Below are 16,156 nucleotides of genomic sequence, written 5' to 3'. Positions count from 1 at the left end.
AAATTTCTGAATTGCTTTTCTATGTCATCTTGGAATTCACTGAGTTTCCTTAAAAATGCCATTTTGAATTCTTAATCGGAGAGCTCACATATTACTGTCTTGTTAGGTTTAGTCACTGGTCCCTTACTTTGTCCATTTAGGGAGCTCATGGTTCCCTGTTTGCTTTTGCTTATTGTTAATGTACATCTATGCCTTTGCACTGAAGGATTAGTCACTTATTCCAGTCTTCTCTGTCTGGATTGTTTTGGCTTTTACTGGCTCTGTTTGCTTACAGATTCTTCGTAATTGACCTGTTGGTTTCTTTTTTTTCTGCTAGGTCACTGCCTCCTTTTCAGCACTCAGTGGCACCTTAAACCCAGGTTTGCCTTGGCTCTATTAAAGATCAGAGTGTCACCCATCCTGAATCGGAGAGGTCCCAAAGGGGATATCCCAGTAGCTTAGCAAGGCTGGCTAGGGGTTCATTCCCAGGGGAGCTGTGGAAGAAACCTCCTACAGCATGGTGCTAATGAACAGCCACTCTGATTTGGCATCTCCTTTGGCCAAGTTACAGAGTATAGAGAGTTTCCAGGGCTCAGGATGGTAGTCCAACCTCCCTACTTTGTCTGTGGCTATTCTCAGAGGATATTTCTCCCTTCAGGCACTCCTGATGCTTCCCGTAGGTTGAGGCAGGGACAGATTGCCTGCCAGGGAACCCAAGATGGTGGGGAAGTTGGTTATTCACCTCGATCTCACTTTTTCCCATGTAGAAACCATGAGTGGAGGGGGAGTTTCCTGCCCACTTGGTGTCATGCAGATTGGAGAGAGGAATGTCATGGATATGGAAGAATTATTCTCTTACTGTCTGCTCAGAAGACTTTGTCCTTTCTCTGTGGTCCTAGGAACTGTTTCACCCTCATATTTGGGTTCTGGGATATTGGGATATTGCTGGCAATAATTTTGGCACTCTATATTTGTTTTTGGTTTTCTGAGGGAGTGTGGGGAGGAAAGTCAGTGTGTTAATCTGTTTGCATTACTATAAAGGAATACTTGATACTGGGTAATTTATAAAGAAAAGAGGTTTATTGTGGCTCATAGTTCTGCAGGCTCTATAGGAAGCATGGTGCCGACATCTGCTTCTGGTGAGGGCCTCGGGAAGCTTCTGATCATGACGGAAGGTGAAGGGGGACCAGGCACATTCTATGGACAGAGAGAGAAAGAGAGGGAGCAAGAGAGACAGGGAGGAGGTGCCAAGCTCTCTTAAACAACTAGATCTTGGCCAGGTGTAGTGGCTTACACCTGATAACAGCACTTTGGGAGGCCAAGACAGGCAATTCACTTGAGGTCAAGAGTTCAAGACCAGCCTGGCCAACATGGTGAAACCCTGTCTTTACTAAAAATACAAAAATTAGCCGAGTGTGGTGGTGGGTGCCTATAGTCCCAGCTACTTGGGAGGTTGAGGCAGGAGAATCACTTAAACCTGGGAGGTGGAGGTTGCAGTGAGTCAAGATCATGCCACTGCACTCGAGCCAAGGTGACAGAGCAAGACTCCATCTCAAAAAAAAATACAGATCTTGTGTGAACTGATAGAATAAGAACTGACTCGTTACCATGAGGACAGCACCAAGTCATTCATGAGGGATCCACCCCTATGACTCAAACACCTCCCACCAGGCCCCACCTCCAACATTGGTGATCATATTTTAACATGAGATTTGAGACTGAGTAACATAGTGAGAACCCCATCTGTACAAAATTTTAAAAGTTAGCCTGGCATGACGGAGCAAGCTACTCTAGCTACTCAGGAGGCTGAGGTGGGAGGATTGCTGGAGCCTAGGAGATGGAGGCTGCAGTGAGCCAAGATAGCTCCACTGGCCAGGCGAGGTGGCTCATGCCTGAAATCCCTGCACTTTGGGAGGCCGAGCCGGGCGGATCACGAGGTCAGGAGATCTAGACCATCCTGGCTAACCCCGTCTCTATTAAAAATGCAAAAAATTAGCGGGCGCCTGTAGTCCCAGCTACTCAGGAGGCTGAGGCAGAAGAATGGCGTGAATCCGGGAGGCGGAGCTTGCAGTGAGCGGAGATCGCGCCACTGGACTCCAGTCGGGGTGACAGAGCAAGACTCTGTCTAAAAAAAAAAAAAAAAAAAGATAGTGCCACTGCACTCCAATCTGGGTGACACAGACCCTATCTCAAAAGAGAAAAAAAATAATGAGATTTTAGGAGGACTAATATTCAAACCATATCAGCCAGCTTGCTTCCACCACCATTTTGGAACTGGGAGTCCTCCTGGATTGCAATTTGTAATAGCATCATTATGGTAAGTCACAATTGAGAATGTGTCATTTGAACAAACACTTGATGTTAAGGAGGGGATAAGCCACGTACGGATTATGGGGAGAGCATTTGATTAAGAGGAAATAATAGAAACCAGCCAGAAGTGTTCAAGTGCTGATGGGACTCCACAGAGTGAGTGGTGGCAGAGTGTGCTTAGGGAGGTAGAGTCAAAAAAAAATAATGGGGTTGGGTTGGGCGCGGTGGCTCACGCCTGTAATCCCAGCACTTTGGGAGGCCAAGGTGGGCAGATCACGAGGTCAGGAGTTTGAAACCAGCCTGATAAACATGGTGAAATACCATTTCTACTAAAAATACAAAAATTAACCAGGCGTGGTGACAGGTGCCTGTAATCTCACCTACTCAGGAGGCTGAGGCAGGAGAATCGCTTGAACCCGGGAGGTGGAGGTTGCAGTGAGCCGAGATTGCGCCACTGCACTCCAGCCTGAGCAACAGAGTGAGACTCCATCTCAAAAATAAAAATAGAAAATAAAAAATAGGCCGGGCGCGGTGGCTCAAGCCTGTAATCCCAGCACTTTGGGAGGCCGAGACGGGCGGATCACGAGGTCAGGAGATCAAGACCATCCTGGCTAACACGGTGAAACCCCGTCTCTACTAAAAAATACAAAAAACTAGCCAGGCGAGGTGGTGGCGCCTGTAGTCCCAGCTACTCGGGAGGCTGAGGCAGGAGAATGGCGTGAACCCGGGAGGCGGAGCTTGCAGTGAGCTGAGATCCGGCCGCTGCACTCCAGCCTGGGCGACAGAGCGAGACTCCGTCTCAAAATAAATAAATAAATAAATAAATAAATAAATAAATAAATAATAACAGGGTCATCAGATTGTGGTGTGGGTACAATAGCAAATAATATTGCCGGACTTAGTGTTTGTCCAGCTGATGGATAGAAACTGGTGTGTTATTGGGATTTTAGTTTACACTTCCCTGAATACAGTGGGATACAGCCTTAGTTTATCAGTCATTCCTAAAGCTCAGAAGGTACTGAGACTCTTGGCTAACTGTATAGGACAATTTTGAAGCCTGGAAGCCCAGGAAACCCCGGGTAGGTCCACAACATCATTTCCCAACCCTGGAAAAGAGTGATTTTGAGACTGGGGTTACCAGATTTAGCAAACAGGAATACTGAATGCTCGATGGAATTTGAATTTCAGATAAATAACAAAAGAAAAGTTTGTACATAAGTATACCTTCATGCAATTTTTGCTCAAAAATATTATATTGAGCAAAAGAAGTTGGGCACAAAAAAGTACATGTTATTTGATTTCATTCTATAAAATTCTAGAAGAGGCAAACTAATAAAAAATGACAGAAGTCAGAACAGTGCTTGCTTGAAGAGGGCAATAATTGACTTCTTAAGGGTCACAGGAGAACTGATTTCTGGGGTGATGGAATTGTTCTATAGCAATAATATTCTCTAGGATGGTGGTTACATGGGTGTATGCAATTATCAAAGCTTATTGAAGTGAATATTTAAAATCTGTGGCCTTTTGTTTTGGTTTTTCGTTTGTTTTTTTCCTTTTTTGAGACAGAGTCTCTCTCTGTCACCCAGGCTGGAGTGCGGTGGTGGCACAATCTCGGCTCACTGCAACCTCCATTTCCTGGGTTCAAGCGATTCTCCCACTTCAGCCTCCCGAATAGCCGGGGCTTCAGGCGCACCCCACCACGCCCGGCTAATTTTTGTATTTGTAGTAGAGATGGGGTTTCACCACGTTGGCCAGACTGATTTCGAACTCCTGACCCAAGGCGATCCACCCACCTCAGCCTCACAAAGGGCTGGGATTTACAGGCCTGAGCCACCGCGTCCTGTCTTAATTGTTGTATTTTTAGTAGAGACGGGGTTTCGCCATGTTGGCCAGGCTGGTCTCGAACTCCTGCGCTCTGACAATCTTCCCACCTCCGCTTCCCAAAATGTTAGGATTACAGGCATGAGCCACCGCGTCCGGCCTCTCGCTCCATCTTCTTTACCTCTCCACTGTGTCAGTTTTATTATTCTCTTCTTCTCTAGACACTTTCTTCCTCAAGATAGGGGGCAGAGTGGGAAAATGACCATAGTCAGAACCTGTGGGAAGGACCCACCCAAAGAGAAAAGGCTTCTTGTGCCCAGGCTGCAGATCCAAAAACCCAGGGAAGGACTCTCATTAGTTCAATCTCCATTCTGTTCCAGGTGGAGCATAATGATTGGCCCAGCCTGACTCGTTTGCCCATCTCTCACCCATCACCATGGTGGGGAGGGGACACGCAGGAGACTGTCAGTTCCTATCCTAAACGGGGAAGGGGGTGGAGGTGATCATTTTCTGAGCTCCTATAAACAAAGTTTCAGATCTTTTTCCTCCTATGACTGGAACACTGGAATAAGGAGTGAGGTCGTCTGTCTGCAGAGACTGGTTGGGGAGTATGGTCTCCCCTGCCCAGCCAAGCTCAGGTCCCTGCATACAGCAGGCGCCTAATTAATGCTTATAGCACGAATGACTGAATGAATACCCTGTTCCCATAGGCTGTCCTGGGATGGTCCTAATTTCACAGACCCTCAGCGGATCAAGAATGAATCAGGCCCAGGGGTCCCGCCCACCGGCTGAGTGCGTCTTAGGACGCAGAGTCAAGACCAGGGAGGGCAGAACCTTTGAGCGTTAGGTGGCACCTTGGAGACCCCGCCACCACGAAGGGCCCAGTTAGGGGCGGAGCTTCTAAACCCTAGCATTTTGGATTGAACCATCTTCCAGCGGTTAAAGGGGAGGGCCGAGAAAGCCCTTCTGCATTTGTCGCCAGCCTTTTTACCACTCCCTGGCCACAGTAACGATGTATTTGCTTATCTAACGGCCACACCGTTTCCCCCTTCGCCTCGTTACTCCTCAAAGCCCCACGTGGCCACAGAGTCCAGACTTCCCCACCACCACCTTGCAGTGGCTCGCCCCAGTTTGACGCATTGCAGGGAAGGTCGGACCAATAGGCGCCACGCTCTCATTTCCGCCATGGGCCAGGCCCAATAGTGACGCGGCTCACAGAGGGACGCGTCACGCACCGCCGAGTCGTGCCCCTCCGCCGAGGGGGAAAGTGGAGTGGGCCCGGGAGGCGGGGCGCGCGGTGAGGAAAGTAGTCCGGCGGCGGGAGCGAGCGCGCGCGCGCCCGGTGGCAAATCCAGTTCCTGTGCAGGGTGGGGACGAGAGATTCGCGGTCCCGTTGGTGTGGAGCTGGGCGCGGAGGGATCCGTGGGAGCCGCAGTGCGGCGGCGCGCGGGCCGGGTGGGGCGGGGCCGAGCGAGGCGGGGCGCGCGCGGCGGCCGTTGAGGGACTGTTGGGGCGGGCGGCGGCGGCGGCGGCGGCGGCGCGCGCGCTGCGGGCAGTGAGTGTGGAGGCGCGGACGCGCGGCGGAGCTGGAACTGCTGCAGCTGCTGCCGCCGCCGGAGGAACCTTGATCCCCGTGCTCCGGACACCCCGGGCCTCGCCATGGTGAGTGAGGCTGGGTGGCCGCCGAGGCTGCGGGCTCTGAGACGGGCTTAGCGGGGCAGGACCCCTGAGGGGGCGACGGAGCCCAGAGTGGGGGGCGTCCGGGCCCGGCGAGAGCCTCGGGACCGCTTTCTACCCCCGTTGTTGGGGGCCGTTGAACCCAGAGCGGGACGTCTGAATCCCCAAAGGTTTCCAGAAGCGACTTTAGCACCAAATGGGATGTTTAAGCCCACAAATGGTTATCTGAGTCCCTAAAGGGGACATTTGAACCCCGGATGGAGGATCGGGACCCTCAGTGGGACCGCTTAAAAGGATTTTGGACCCAGGATGGGGCGTTGGGTCTCAGAATGGAAGTGTTTGGACCCCAGGGGACGAAATGAGAAAGATGGGCTGGGGAGGGGAGCTATTTAGGCCCTGATGAAGGCGTTTGGTCCTGAGAGGATGCGGGGAACGGGGGACGAAGGGAGGCTGGGCTGCTCCTGGATGGGGTGGTGGAGGGTAGCTGGGCCTGGGCGGGGAGGGGCGACCCCTGGGCTCCTGTGGGGCAGAGGAGAGGGTCAGGGATGGGCGGTCACTTCTACAGATGAGACTCCGGAGGGTGGGGGAGGGTGGTCTCCAAAGCCCAGCACTGCAGAGGAGGAGGAGGGTGAGGTGCAAGCTTACGGGAGGAAGAGCCTGGGGTGGGTGGCAGCGGAGATTAGAAGATGCTCTTGAAGGCTTCCGGACGGAGAAGGATCGGGGTCGTGGAGGTGGTGAAAAGGGATGGTGAGAGTGGGGCTTGCCAGTAGTCGGGGGACAGGGGCCCCTGGGGTTAATTTGGAAGTAGCTAAAAAAGGTTCCGAGGTTACTAGTGGGTTAAGACTGTTGCTCTAGAAAGACAGAATTTTTTAAATGGGGTAAGAGTGTTGTGTTTGGGTCCATGAGAAGATGGATTTCCAAGGAGAGGGGTGGGGGAGCTTGGGTGGTTGGGAGGTGAGGTGGAGGGAGAAAATGAATGGCAGTCAAGGGGGGCCTAGGTTTGGGGGTGGATGTGGGTAGCGCCCTGCCAGTCTCCAGGGACAGGCCAGGACAAAGACAGCTCAGTGTGGATTGGGAGTGGGCTGCAGGGGCCGGAGGAAGCTTTTCTACCCGTCCTCCTTCCCCAGGAAGAACGTGGCTGGGCGGAAGGCACCGGGGCAGTGGGAGCAGGTGGGCGGAGCTGTTCAGGCCCCTATTGCGCACTGAAGCCTCATGAAATGGGGATGGGAGATCAAAGTTTGGGGTGCCTCGAATGAGCCAGCTTTTTCAAGCCTAGAAGCCTCACTCCGTTGCTGGCCTTTTCAGGCCAAGAGCACTGCCTTTTCCCAACAGGAGCGCCAGTTTTCTCATGATCCCCAGCCCCACGCACCATGCTGCACCTCCTCACTTGTGCCAAATGACAGTGCAGTACAGTGTGGCGTCGGTGACAATCAGATGCCTATTCCCGTGCCCTCGAGGTGGGGGCTGCAGAGCTTGATCAGAGAGTGCCTCTGGGGAGACCCCTTGATTGGCCTGAGGACCACTTGTTCCATTCAGGACCCTCACTGAGCGTGTCTGTTAATTCACAGTTAGGGCTTTGAGAGAAAACCAGCAGACTAGTTCTTTCCTACTCCCTGCCACCCACAACACCCACAGCCCCCCCAGGCTGAGCCTGGGAACCGTGTGCAGCCATCCTCCCTGGCAAGGCTGGGGAGAACAGGCAGCCGCTGCCGTGTATCAGATCTCATACTTGCTGACACAGACCTGATGGCTCCTCTTGCCGCTACCCCATTTTCCCCCAGCAGAACCTGGCTAAAGGAGCCCTGAAGCACTAGCGGACCTCCTACCTCCAGAATAGGACCCGAGCTTTGGCCACAACTAGTTTCTCTTTCCGTTTGTAATCAGCAAGGTAGAGGTGGGACAAGTCACTGTTAACTGGCCTTGGACTTTGGCCTGAGCTCTGTGGCTCCTCCTTGGCCCGGGTGAGGGGCCCTGGCCTTGGTTTCTGATCTCATCTAACACTGTTCTCTGGCATTGGCTGGGGGCTGGGGCAAGGCAGAGAAATCATACCCTCTTCCCTCCCCCACCTCATGTTTTTTTTTCTTGTCCAGCCCCTTGCTGGAGCCTAAGATGAGGGATAAGGAAGCAGGAGACCAGCTGAGTTATTTTGGAAACAGTTTCTGTTGAAAGTTTAGTCTTCAGGTCTAGAAAGGGAAGAAACCTTGAGCAAGGATCAATGATCTCTTCTTAGGCAGTCGGTTTTCTGGGCGGCAACCTTGCTTGAGATCTGTACCTTTCCTTGACCAAGCAGGGAAGTGGGTCTCCACCATGGGAGGGAGAGCGTCTGACAGGCCCTCCATGCAGAACCACGCCTATTTGCAGCAACCCTGTGACAGAACTGAACATGGCAGTGCCTCTTCTGCATCTTCCAGTGTTTTGGTGGAGACTGGCAAACGCTGGCCTTCAGAGCCGCTCGGGGCAGTCTGCAGCCTGTCACAGCCTCCTCGCCCCCACCCCCAGCCCCTTACAGTGCTGCCCAAAGGTCTGGGGAGTTGGACTTCTTGCAGGGCGGAGCAGTGGGGTGGGAAGGCCCTGACTGGGCTCGCTTTTTCCATTCTAGGCCAGGGGAAAGAATGAAAAGCAGATGGGATGGCAGCCGCCTCCCCACACTGCTGCCCTCCTCTCTGTTCTTCCCCTGCCCCTCCCCGGGCATTGCCTGGCCTCAGTAACCAGAAGCCCATCCTCCCTTCTCACTTTCCCCAAGCCTCTTCCTCAGGTGTCAGGACCTAAGGGATGGCCCCAGGCTTTTTTGCCGATGGTAGGAGGTGGGGGGTGGGTGGAGCAAGGGGCTCTTGGGCCTGGGGCTGCCAGGTTGGCATTTAGGAGCCCAACCACCCTGTCTTTTTTGAAGGCAATGCAGAAGAATCTTCATTTGGCCTCCCCACCTCCCCTTTACACTTTGGACTTTTCCAGAAAGTGCATGTGTGCCATTTTCCTTCTTTACCTTCGTCTTTCTCCCTCCCTCAGCCCTCTCCCCTCTGCGATCATCACTTTGATTACCCCTCCCATTCTGCCTATTTGGGACTTGGCCTCAAGTTCCTCTTCGCTTAGTTTTTTGGGGTTTTGTTTGTTTGTTTTTTTCTAACTTTTTTAGATCAGTAATTGTTAATATTTGGGACGGGGGTGGGGATAGGGGAGGCAGGCGGTGGTTTGTTCCTAGCCTCTGGAACCTCTTGGTAGAATACTGGAAATTCACATAATAATAGTTTGCTTCCATTTCTGAGGCTCTCAGACTCAAGACTAGAACCTGCTGTAGACTTGGAGCCCCTTTGCCTGATTGTGAAAGGAAGGGGAACAGACCCACCGTGGTCCTGGGATGATGGTGCCTTCTTAACAGCATCAGCAAAAACCAGGGAAAATTTGTCTTTTGGCTGCTAAAGCTAAATGTTGGGATTCAGCCTCCCCAACCCCTGAGCCCAGCTCCTGCCCCTTAGGATCACTATGCCTGGCTGATGCCCAGCATACCAGTGCAGGAGAAGCCAGTCCCTGCATCTCCTCCCCACCCCCAAACCCCGCATGCAGCAAGGGCTGCCTGCCACCAACTGGCCAGTCCCCAGAGTGCCCAAGCTGGAAAGGGTTAAAAACTGCAGTGCAAGCTGACTTCAGTCCTCTGCTGCTGCCCGCCGCAGCCCTCTCCCTGACGTGTGTCCCTCCTGCCCAAAAGAAACACAACAGAATGGTGCCCTGTGCCCTCACTGTGCGCAGGGGGTGGAGCGCCTGCCTCCAGCCTGACCAGAGTTCTTTAGGCGCTTGAGCAACTTGGGGCCCGCCAGTTAGGAGAATTTTTGCCACTTGGGTCAACTCTGCCTGAGCCAAGCGCCTCCAAATAGGTGACACAGAAACTAGCAGAGATAGCCCCAGACATCGTCCCTCTGCCCTACCCAAGGACTGGCCTGCTTCAGTTTGGAGCCTTCTAGAGCTTCTTGATGAGGCCTCCAGGGCAATCACTCCCTTCACTCAGCCTCTGAGGCTCCCACTGATGAGATGCAAACCTGTGCCGCTGGTTTGGGGCTAGGGCAGGCATTTCTTCTGCCCCTGTGGCTCCCGCATGCTGAGTTGAGATTGGAGGCCCGTGGGTCTGGGCAGCTTCATCGGGCCCTGCGTCCGGCAGGCCTGAGTGTCCAGCCAACCCTGGTACCCAGCTTTCTAAATCACCAGACTTTATCATCAGGCGCTGGCTCTGCCTCAGACCCTGACTCTGGCATGCTCCTCCCTGGCTCAGCAGGAATGCCATGTGGAGCTGGCCTCACTGGGGCCGGGGGCCTGGGCTGAGTGAGGAAGATGCGTCCGTGCTGTCCGGCCTGGTGACTGACTTTCCCCTTCCTGCTTTTCCAGGCTGACCAGCTGACTGAGGAGCAGATCGCAGGTGAGTCTGCTATCCCCCTCATCTTAGCTCAGGAAAGCCTCCACATCCCCAGCCAAATCTTAGCCACCGAGAAGTGACATCTGATGGGTGAACCTCTGTATCCCTTGTGTCACCTAACACTATGCCTTGTGCCTAGAATGCTGATAAATGTGTGTAAGAGCACACTAGTGTCCCAATGACACCAAGCCCCACGGCCCTGAGACAGGCCTTTACCAGACACCAAAGGCTGTGTTCTTCTCCTGGGCCTGGGTTATCTAGGGGCTTGATAATCAGTGGCTGTAGGACAAACCCAACTCTCTCTCCCAGCTTCAGCCAGGTTGGCTTAGAAGGTGAGCTCCCTGCCTCCATGTGGGGCCTGCAGAGCTCCTGTCCCACTTTAGGAGCCGCCCAGGAGCTGGCTCGTCACTCCCACCTCTGCACTTGCCTGCGCTTTGCACTTCCTTTCGCATGTGCCTGCGCCTGCCTGTTCTGCTGGCGGAAGTGCCTCCCCAGCGCTTGGCATGGGCAGCTCCTTCCCATCCCTTAGCTCAGATGTCCCCTCGGGGAGGCCTTCCCTGACCTCCACCTCAAGTACACAGCCTTCCTTTACTGTCCTTCACATCACTTTATTTTCTTTGTAACCTTTCTCGCCGTCTGAAATTATTTTCTTTTGTCTTCACCTGTTGTATCTCCTGTTACTAGATGTGAGTTCCACTGAGTTTGGGACTTGGTTTTGTTGGTCTCTGCTATAGCCTCAGTGCCTGCCTAGAACATAGTAGGTCCTCTGCAAACTTTTGCTGGCTAAACAATCATCTCTCTCTCAGCAAGCTGGAAGAAATCCCTGGATCCCATCTAATTCATTTTTCTAACCCCTCTAAAACCCCAGAATGGTCAGCTACAGGAACTATTGTGTAATTATGGATCTGTGCCTGCCTACCCGCCCATACTGAGCTGCCCGAGGACAAAGAGCAACTCTTGGTTTATCTCCATAGCCAGGGGCCAGCACACAGTAGACCAGAGGAGCGATCCAGAGAATGGGCCTCTGCTCCCCACCAGCTACCCAGCCCCCAGCTCTGCTGTCAGGCTCAGCCGGCTGTGTGACAAGTACTGAAGGCCCAGCTTCTGCAGTGGGAGGAGACAGGAATGGACTTGCCTTCTCTCCTTTCTCCCCTCAACCCCCAACACAGAATCACCTTTGTAGCTTCAAAATTTTGGCCCCAGGTGGCTATGGAGACCCCTGAGGAAAGCCAGAGGATGGCCCAGTTTAGTGATCATGAGCTCGGGGTACCCCCATGACCCACTCCTTGCCCTCCCCAAGAACAACAAGGCCTCAGCGCAGAGAGGTGCCAGCCTCCCCAAGGAGACTCTTGCCATGTCCCCAGGGCCCAGAGGCTCAGGACCACAGCTGCCCAGCTGTGCATGTCCCTCCCAATGTACCTGCCACCCATCTCCCAACTCTGGCCTTGTGCAACATAAACAGTCTGCTTTTCACTCTGTCCCCATTAGCAAAGTGTCCACCGCCTCACCCCAGCCCACACCCTCTGGGAATAGGCTGCCAGGCATCTGTTCTTTGAGGGCTTGGGGGTAGAGGAGCACCAGGTGCCAAAATGGGCCCAGTGGGAGGGCAAGAGCCATGTGCTTCTCTCCCTGCTCCTGATGCGGCCCCAGCTGTGGCCTTCCCACTCAGCACCGCTAGCTCCTCATCCTCCTGGCTTGGCAGCCGTCCCCTCACTTTCCATCCCCCTACTCACCCCACGCACCGTCCGTCAGCCATGTTCTGCTGCCGACCACCCCCACGCTCACCACAGTGGCTCAGCTCCTCTGGAAGCTGGTAGCACCCACGGCAGGGAACAGGGCTGGCAGTCAGAAGGGAGTGGATGTCTGCACTTCCTCTTCAGGCTGGCCAGAGGCATTCTGCAGCCTCCCCTCCTCGTCCCAGCCAACCAACCCTGGCTAATACACTCCGATGAAGAATCCTTACGGCTCTCATTTACTCCGTGACTTTGGTCCATTTCATCATTTGAGGGAGAAGCCAAAGCCAGGGACCAAACAGAAATGTAGAATCATCTAAGGACAGCTGCCAGACCATTTTTCCCCACCGTCTTCACTGGCTGGCCAGAAAAATAGCTTTACCTAGCACAGTGTTGATGTTCAATAACTGTTGAATGAAGGTTGGAAGGGCTTTGCCCTGAGCACTGAGGAAAGCGAACTGATTGCGTGGGACTTGAAGTCTGTCTCAGTTTCTTTAGGTGGGACTGACACCCTTGGCCTTGCTCTAGGGAAGGCGTCCAACATCCAGAGGTAAGGATTGTCCTGTGGGCCTTATGACTTCTGACTCCTTCCCCTTCTTTCCCCAGAGTTCAAGGAGGCCTTCTCCCTCTTTGACAAGGATGGAGATGGCACTATCACCACCAAGGAGTTGGGGACAGTGATGAGATCCCTGGGACAGAACCCCACTGAAGCAGAGCTGCAGGATATGATCAATGAGGTGGATGCAGATGGTGAGCCCCACAGAGTGTGTGGGCAGCCCCGCTCCTGGTCACCCTGAGTGACTGCAGGGAGCTTCCCTCAGGGTGATGGATGAGCCCATATCTATCAGGGCCCAGGGTCATCTTCCAGGGCCCAAGCCGAGAGCATTCTCCATCCTTTCCCTACCTTCCAGGGAACGGGACCATTGACTTCCCGGAGTTCCTGACCATGATGGCCAGAAAGATGAAGGACACAGACAGTGAGGAGGAGATCCGAGAGGCGTTCCGTGTCTTTGACAAGGTAAGCAACCCTCCAGGGGCGGCTCTGAGACTGACACCAGCCTTCAGGCAGGCAGACAGAACTGGATCCACGGAGCTACCACTTCCAGGAGGCCCACGTCCCGGTGCCAGCCTCACTGCCAACCTGCTCTGCCACCTCAGGCAGCCTCCCTCACTGTGCTCACTGCCGAGGGATGGTGATGACAGCCACCCCTCTCACTGCCTCTCTCCCCGCCGGGAGAAGTGCCCAGTGAAAGCCTTTATCCCCAACCCCCAGGATGGGAACGGCTACATCAGCGCCGCAGAGCTGCGTCACGTAATGACGAACCTGGGGGAGAAGCTGACCGACGAGGAGGTGGATGAGATGATCAGAGAGGCTGACATCGACGGAGATGGCCAGGTCAATTATGAAGGTGAGTCCAGGCCAGGCTTGTGAGTCCCGAAGAAGAAGAGAATCGCAGCTTCAGGAACAAGCCCCCAGATCCCTCATGTTGGGGAGGGCCACTCACCACTCAGCCTGCCCGCCTGACCTCCTCTCTCTCTGCTTCACTCCACAGAGTTTGTACAGATGATGACTGCAAAGTGAAGGCCTCCCGGGCAGCTGGCGATGCCCGTTCTCTTGATCTCTCTCTTCTCGCGCGCGCACTCTCTCTTCAACACTCCCCTGCGTACCCCGGTTCTAGCAAACACCAATTGATTGACTGAGAATCTGATAAAGCAACAAAAGATTTGTCCCAAGCTGCATGATTGCTCTTTCTCCTTCTTCCCTGAGTCTCTCTCCATGCCCCTCATCTCTTCCTTTTGCCCTCGCCTCTTCCATCCATGTCTTCCAAGGCCTGATGCATTCATAAGATGAAGCCCTCCCCAGATCCCCTTGGGGAGCCTCTGCCCTCCTCCAGCCCGGGTGGCTCTCCTCCATTTTGGTTTGTTTCCTCTTGTTTGTCATCTTATTTTGGGTGCTGGGGTGGCTGCCAGCCCTGTCCCGGGACCTGCTGGGAGGGACAAGAGGCCCTCCCCCAGGCAGAAGAGCATGCCCTTTGCCGTTGCATGCAACCAGCCCTGTGATTCCATGTGCAGATCCCAGCAGCCTGTTGGGGCAGGGGTGCCAAGAGAGGCATTCCAGAAGGACTGAGGGGCGTTGAGGAATTGCGGCGTTGACTGGATGTGGCCCAGGAGGGGGTCGAGGGGACCGACTCACAGAAGGGGACTGACAGTGGGCAACACTTGCATCCCACTGGCTGCTGTTCTGCAACCATCCGATTGGCATTCTGAGGTTTGGCTGGGTGGGGACTGCTCATTTGGCCACTCTGCAAATTGGACTTGCCCGCGTTCCTGAAGCGCTCTGGAGCTGTTCTGTAAATACCTGGTGCTAACATCCCATGCCGCTCCCTCCTCACAAAGCACCCACCGCCCTGAGGGCCCGTCCTAGGAATGGATGTGGGGATGGTCGCTTTGTAATGTGCTGGTTCTCTCTTTTTTTTTTTCTTTCCCCTCTATGGCCCTTAAAACTTTCATTTTGTTCAGAACCATGCTGGGCTAGCTAAAGGGTGGGGAGAGGGAAGATGGGCCCCACCACGCTCTCAAGAGAACGCACCTGCAATAAAACAGTCTTGTCGGCCAGCTGCCCAGGGGACAGCAGCTACGGCAGCCTCTGCGTCCTGGTCCACTAGCACCTCCCGCTTCTCCGTGGTGACTTGGTGCCGCTTCCTCACATCTGTGCTCCGTGCCCTCTTCTCTGCCTCTCCCCTCGCCCACCTGCCTGCCCCCATACTCCCCCAGCGGAGAGCATGATCCGTGCCCCTGCTTCTGACTTTCGCCTCTGGGACAAGTAAGTCAATGTGGGCAGTTCAGTCGTCTGGGTTTTTTTCCCCTTTCTGTTCATTTCATCTGGCTCCCCCCACCACCTACCCCCACCCCTCCCCACCCCCTGCTTCCCCTCACTGCCCAGGTCGATCAAGTGGCTTTTCCTGGGACCTGCCCAGCTTTGAGAATCTCTTCTCATCCACCCTCTGGCACCCAGCCTCTGAGGGAAGGAGGGACGGGGCATAGTGGGAGACCCAGCCAAGAGCTGAGGGTAAGGGCAGGTAGGCGTGAGGCTGTGGACATTTTCGGAATGTTTTGGTTTTTTTTTTTTTTTTAAAACCGGGCAATATTGTGTTCAGTTCAAGCTGTGAAGAAAAATATATATCAATGTTTTCCAATAAAATACAGTGACTACCTGACTTGGTTCCTCCCCTCGTGTCTCAGTTTCTCGCCTGCCCCCCCACCCCGCCAACCCCCACGCTGGCTCCTTTGGCCCAGATGTGAAAGAGCCTCTCCTCCAAGCTGGCTCTGAAGCTGCGTCCGGTCAGTGCAGCCCAGTGGACGCCTCTGAACCACAGTTCTGATCCCAGCTAGACCACAGGGTCGTCAAGGGCAGGGTCCTGGCCTGGAGATAGTCATGCAAATTGAAAGGGGAGTACTGAGAAGGCTCTGTCTGAGGCAGCCCCATCATGCACACAGAGAAGGGGTCAGCCCAGTCCAGTGGCAGGACTGAGCTGAGACCTACCTGAAAGATGGACAGTCCCCTAGCTGGGTAGGGGAAGGAAGGGCGTTCCAGTTGAGGGGGACAACATGTATGGAAGTCCTGAGACAAGAGGAGCCTGGACACCTAGGAACTGAAGGAAATCCAGCAAGGCTGGGTGAGATCCCCGAGCAGCTTGGAGCCCAGCTGGGCGAAGAGAGGAAGGCAGGGGTGGTCCTTGCAGTGGGTGAGCCTCTTGATGCTTTGGGGAGAGGGATGGCATTCACTGCTTTAGTCTCACAGGCAGCCAAAACATGGCAAGTGTGGATCTGCAATGGTGAGAAAGGCATGGTCCTGAGCTCATAGGGGGGGCATGGGACTTGGTGTTGGTTTGAAGATTTGAAACAAAAAGCCCAAAACAATTGCAAACCACATAAGGCAGAGTACAAACCACTATGTGGTCACAGCCAAATTACAAACCACAGAAAGCTCAGCTTCCTCATGGCAAGTGGGGATGTGAGGAAGAAGCCTCCTTAACAGCACCCGGTGGCACATGCCTGTAATCCTCCTACTTTGGGAGGCTGAGGCAGGAGGATTACTTGATCCCAAGAGTTTAAGACCAGCCTGGGCAACATAGCAAGACCCTGCCAGTCCAGTGGGGCTATAGTGGAGGGATGGGTCAGAATCCTCAGGGGCTTTTCTCATTCTCCCTCGGGGGCATGGAGAATGACAGAT

At 54.0% G+C, this 16,156-nt stretch overlaps 1 protein-coding gene across 1 annotated transcript; it reads left to right on the top strand.

Moving 5' to 3' along the window:
* Positions 1 to 5,610: 5,610 nt before the first annotated feature.
* On the top strand, positions 5,611 to 15,140 carry CALM3 (calmodulin 3). Its single transcript, XM_007997299.3, has 6 exons — positions 5,611 to 5,772; positions 10,162 to 10,192; positions 12,529 to 12,672; positions 12,834 to 12,940; positions 13,196 to 13,331; positions 13,476 to 15,140. The coding sequence occupies exons 1-6, from the start codon at positions 5,770 to 5,772 to the stop codon at positions 13,502 to 13,504; spliced, it is 450 nt and encodes a 149-aa protein (XP_007995490.1). The 5' UTR covers positions 5,611 to 5,769; the 3' UTR covers positions 13,505 to 15,140.
* Positions 15,141 to 16,156: the final 1,016 nt, after the last annotated feature.

Source organism: Chlorocebus sabaeus, chromosome 6, assembly GCF_047675955.1.
Source record: "Chlorocebus sabaeus isolate Y175 chromosome 6, mChlSab1.0.hap1, whole genome shotgun sequence".
NCBI classification, from domain to species: domain Eukaryota; kingdom Metazoa; phylum Chordata; class Mammalia; order Primates; family Cercopithecidae; genus Chlorocebus; species Chlorocebus sabaeus.
Note: the sequence above shows the minus strand (reverse complement) of the source record. Positions and strands in the feature narration are given on the sequence as shown.

Bases quoted from the DNA above. Each gene is read 5' to 3' on its own strand.
- CALM3 (XM_007997299.3), top strand. The intron at 10,193-12,528 runs GTGAGTCTGCTA...TTCTTTCCCCAG, and splicing joins GACTGAGGAGCAGATCGCAG to AGTTCAAGGAGGCCTTCTCC. The intron at 12,941-13,195 runs GTAAGCAACCCT...CCCAACCCCCAG, and splicing joins CGTTCCGTGTCTTTGACAAG to GATGGGAACGGCTACATCAG.